The following is a 3165-nucleotide window of genomic DNA, read 5'->3' on the forward strand; positions in this document are numbered from 1 at the left end:
CAACAGTTAATTACTAGGAAATAATGCAGGTTAAATACCATCGGGGACCTGTTGGGCCAAATGGCCTGTGTCTGTGCTGTAAAAACTTTAATACTTTTCCAATGCACTACAGGAAACTTTTTTTTATCCGGGACCGGCGTGGTGCCGGCTGATCCAAAAAGTCCGGATTACAGAAAGGTATACTTACTAAGATATGAGAGCCCCATACACAGCCACAGATCCAAGCGTCCCTGTTGCATGGCAACAGGTGCAGGAACCCCGGTTACACGGCCACAGATCCAGGCGTCCCTGTTGCATGGCAACAGGTGCAGGAACCCCGGTTACACGGCCACTAATGTGAAGTAAAACTTACCTGAACCTACTCCTGAATTTTGCCGGTTAAGAGAGATTTTGGGTTATTTAGGTGCCGGTAAAAAGAGAGTTTCCTGTATTACTGTACCTGATTATACCAGTGAATAATGTGATGTTAATTGACAGTTGAAGACTTACATTTATATAGTGCCTCATTACATCCCAAATGTTTAAATCCTTCCCTTATAATTAATTACATTGAAGAACTTTATGCAAAATGTGGTAGCCATTTTCTGCACTGGAAAAGTGGAAAGTGTCTCAAATAGCAATGAGATGATTGGCCAGCTAATACTTATATCCCCTCTTTTCACAGCCTATATTAATTATAAAATAGGAACTGCTGGAAATGTACAGTAAGCTTGTCAGCACCTGCAAAGCAAACATACAAAGTAATGTTTTACAAAATATTTGGATTTGGTTTAAATCATTTCAATGAATAAACCTTGAAGAAAAAGAACACTATACACTGGTGTTTAATGAAATATGCTAAAGGACAATGTAGGTAATGGGTCAATTAAATGGTAATACTAAAGTTTCGTTTTAAAATTGCCATAACTTATTTATAAGATTTATTGTAGATGTGAAAATCAAAATAGACTAGATACGAGTCCTCGTCTTAGAGATTGCAATAGTCTACATTTGCTTATTTAAATCACCATTTAGGAATTTTCAATTGTACTTCAAAGCAATTCATTATATGGGAAGTACATACACATTCTTGTTACTCACACTGAAGTCGAGAATATAAAAAAGAAGCTGAACACCATTTTTATCACAAGAAAACTTGACAGCTCTCAATTAAGCATAAGGTCCTTTTATATAAATATAGGGTAACAATTGTTTTTTAGTTACCATCAATTTATTCTCTCCACATCATAAAATTAAAATATTTTTGAAAATACTTCAAATCTCAACCATGATGAGACCTGGCTTTCATTCACTGCAAAGCTATGTAGTCTCTACATTGAAAATTCCCAAATGGTGATTTTAAAAAGGCAGAGAAGACTATTCCAGTCCCCAAGATAAGGACTTGTATTATCTAGTCTATTGTGGAGCATTGTGTTTAAGTAGAATACTATGGTACTGTAATGAAAAATGTGTTCAAGCACTGAGTTTCTGTTTGCATTTTACTGCCTCCAAGGATGTTAGTTATTCTTCCACAAATTAGAGGGATGGCTGGCCTTATTCATTTTTATGTTCATTATAAAACAATCTTACACTTTATAAATTCCAATGTGTTACAAATGTATATAAAAATACTGGCTGGAAAGCTAATCCTTCATCTCCCTACAATCATCGTCGGCAGGGAACTGTACAAAAAGGTTTACACACGTTGCTTTTCTGTCATAGTTTGTGGTGTTTACTGTGACTCTAAGCACTCCCATTCCTTGTTTTATTCCCCAAAATGTAGTATCTCACACTTAGCCACATTAATCTGCCACCTGTCTGCCCAGCCTGCTAACCTATCTTTCTGAAGTTCTTTACAGTCATCCTAACTGTTTGTCAAACCTACTATTTTTCTGTCATTGGTAAATTTCAAGATTGTGTTCCCTGTACCCAAGTCTAACACTATATACACGCAGAGCACCCAGCAATGACCCTGGGTAATCACTTCCAATCTTTCCCTGGTCCAAGCAATACCCATTTACCCTAACTGTTTCCTGTTTGTCAACCAAGAGGAGCTACATTTCCTCTTGCATCATACACCCTGAATTTTTATAACCAGCTTCTTGTGAGACACACAAGTTATAACACAGAAACAGGTAATTCGGCCCAACCAGTCCATGTTGGCATTACCCTCCATGAACAAATGGGTTGAATCACATTTACTCACCCTGTTCCAATATTCCTTCAACCTCTTATTGAACAACTTCTAAAAATCCATATACACTGCATTCTCTTTGTCCATCCAATAAGTCACATTTTCAAAAAACGATTACATTTGTCAAACACAACTTGTCTTTAATAAATCAGTGCTGGCTGTCCTTGATTATCCTCTTCGTTTTTAAATGTTCACTAACTTTATCTTTAATTAAAGTGTAAGAAACTTCTACAAAAGTTTACTTCAGTGCTTCTATTCACAAATGCACATCTTTGATTTCATCCTAACCCACTTTAGCCAAGTGAAGAAGTCGCAAGCAGCCCCCCAGAAAGCTCATTCCAGAAACTGGCTCCAAGTGAACACAGGTATACCATTCTCAAGAGAGACAGAGATGAATTATAGATCTAATGAAGGAACTGTACAAGACCAGAAATCAAAGAGCTTTGCCTGATGAGAGGCAGAAATACTAAGCCTATATTTTCATAAGTCTCTGTGTACAGTTTTTATTTTGGATAAAACTGAAAACAAATGTCTGACAAATTGTGGGTTTTTATTTTTCTTTGCTTCCCTGGCTTGTGAATATGTTGTACTGTGGTCATTCAATGTAGTAGATTTTAATAAAACTGTTAAATGTATAAATGCTGGAAAACACTGATCATTTGCAGATCCTAACTTTTTCTAATAAAAGGCCATATCTTGTATTTGTCAGTAAGGATTTGCCAGGAGTATGTTTGCCACATACTTGCATTGTCCCATTAAACAGGTCTCATCATTTGGTGTTCTGTTTCCACATTTTGTCAATGCAATTTTTCTTTAAATGAGGGGAATGTGTTAATTTACTTGCTATGTGGGAGTGGCTGTTCCACTGTCCATTCTTGAGAGAATGTGTTGACCTCGTTTATTTTGAGGAAACAAAAATAAAATAATAAGTGGCCTACCAAGATGGGTTGAGAGATTTTGTTCAAGCTACGGTCATACAATTTGCAATCAAA

At 36.5% G+C, this 3165-nt stretch overlaps 1 protein-coding gene across 1 annotated transcript in view; it reads left to right on the top strand.

Annotated features, from left to right (window-relative positions):
- Positions 1–3114, top strand: part of erp44 (endoplasmic reticulum protein 44) — a 128557-nt gene extending 125443 nt beyond the window's left edge. The window contains exon 12 of the mRNA XM_085988191.1: positions 2471–3114. Within this exon, the coding sequence (XP_085844317.1) occupies positions 2471–2575 (105 nt within the window). The 3' untranslated portion in view covers positions 2576–3114. The remainder of the gene's footprint in view (positions 1–2470) is intronic.
- Positions 3115–3165: the final 51 nt, after the last annotated feature.

Source organism: Somniosus microcephalus, chromosome 5, assembly GCF_052327205.1.
Source record: "Somniosus microcephalus isolate GS21.2 chromosome 5, FLI_Smic_1.0, whole genome shotgun sequence".
Taxonomy (NCBI): Eukaryota; Metazoa; Chordata; class Chondrichthyes; order Squaliformes; family Somniosidae; genus Somniosus; species Somniosus microcephalus.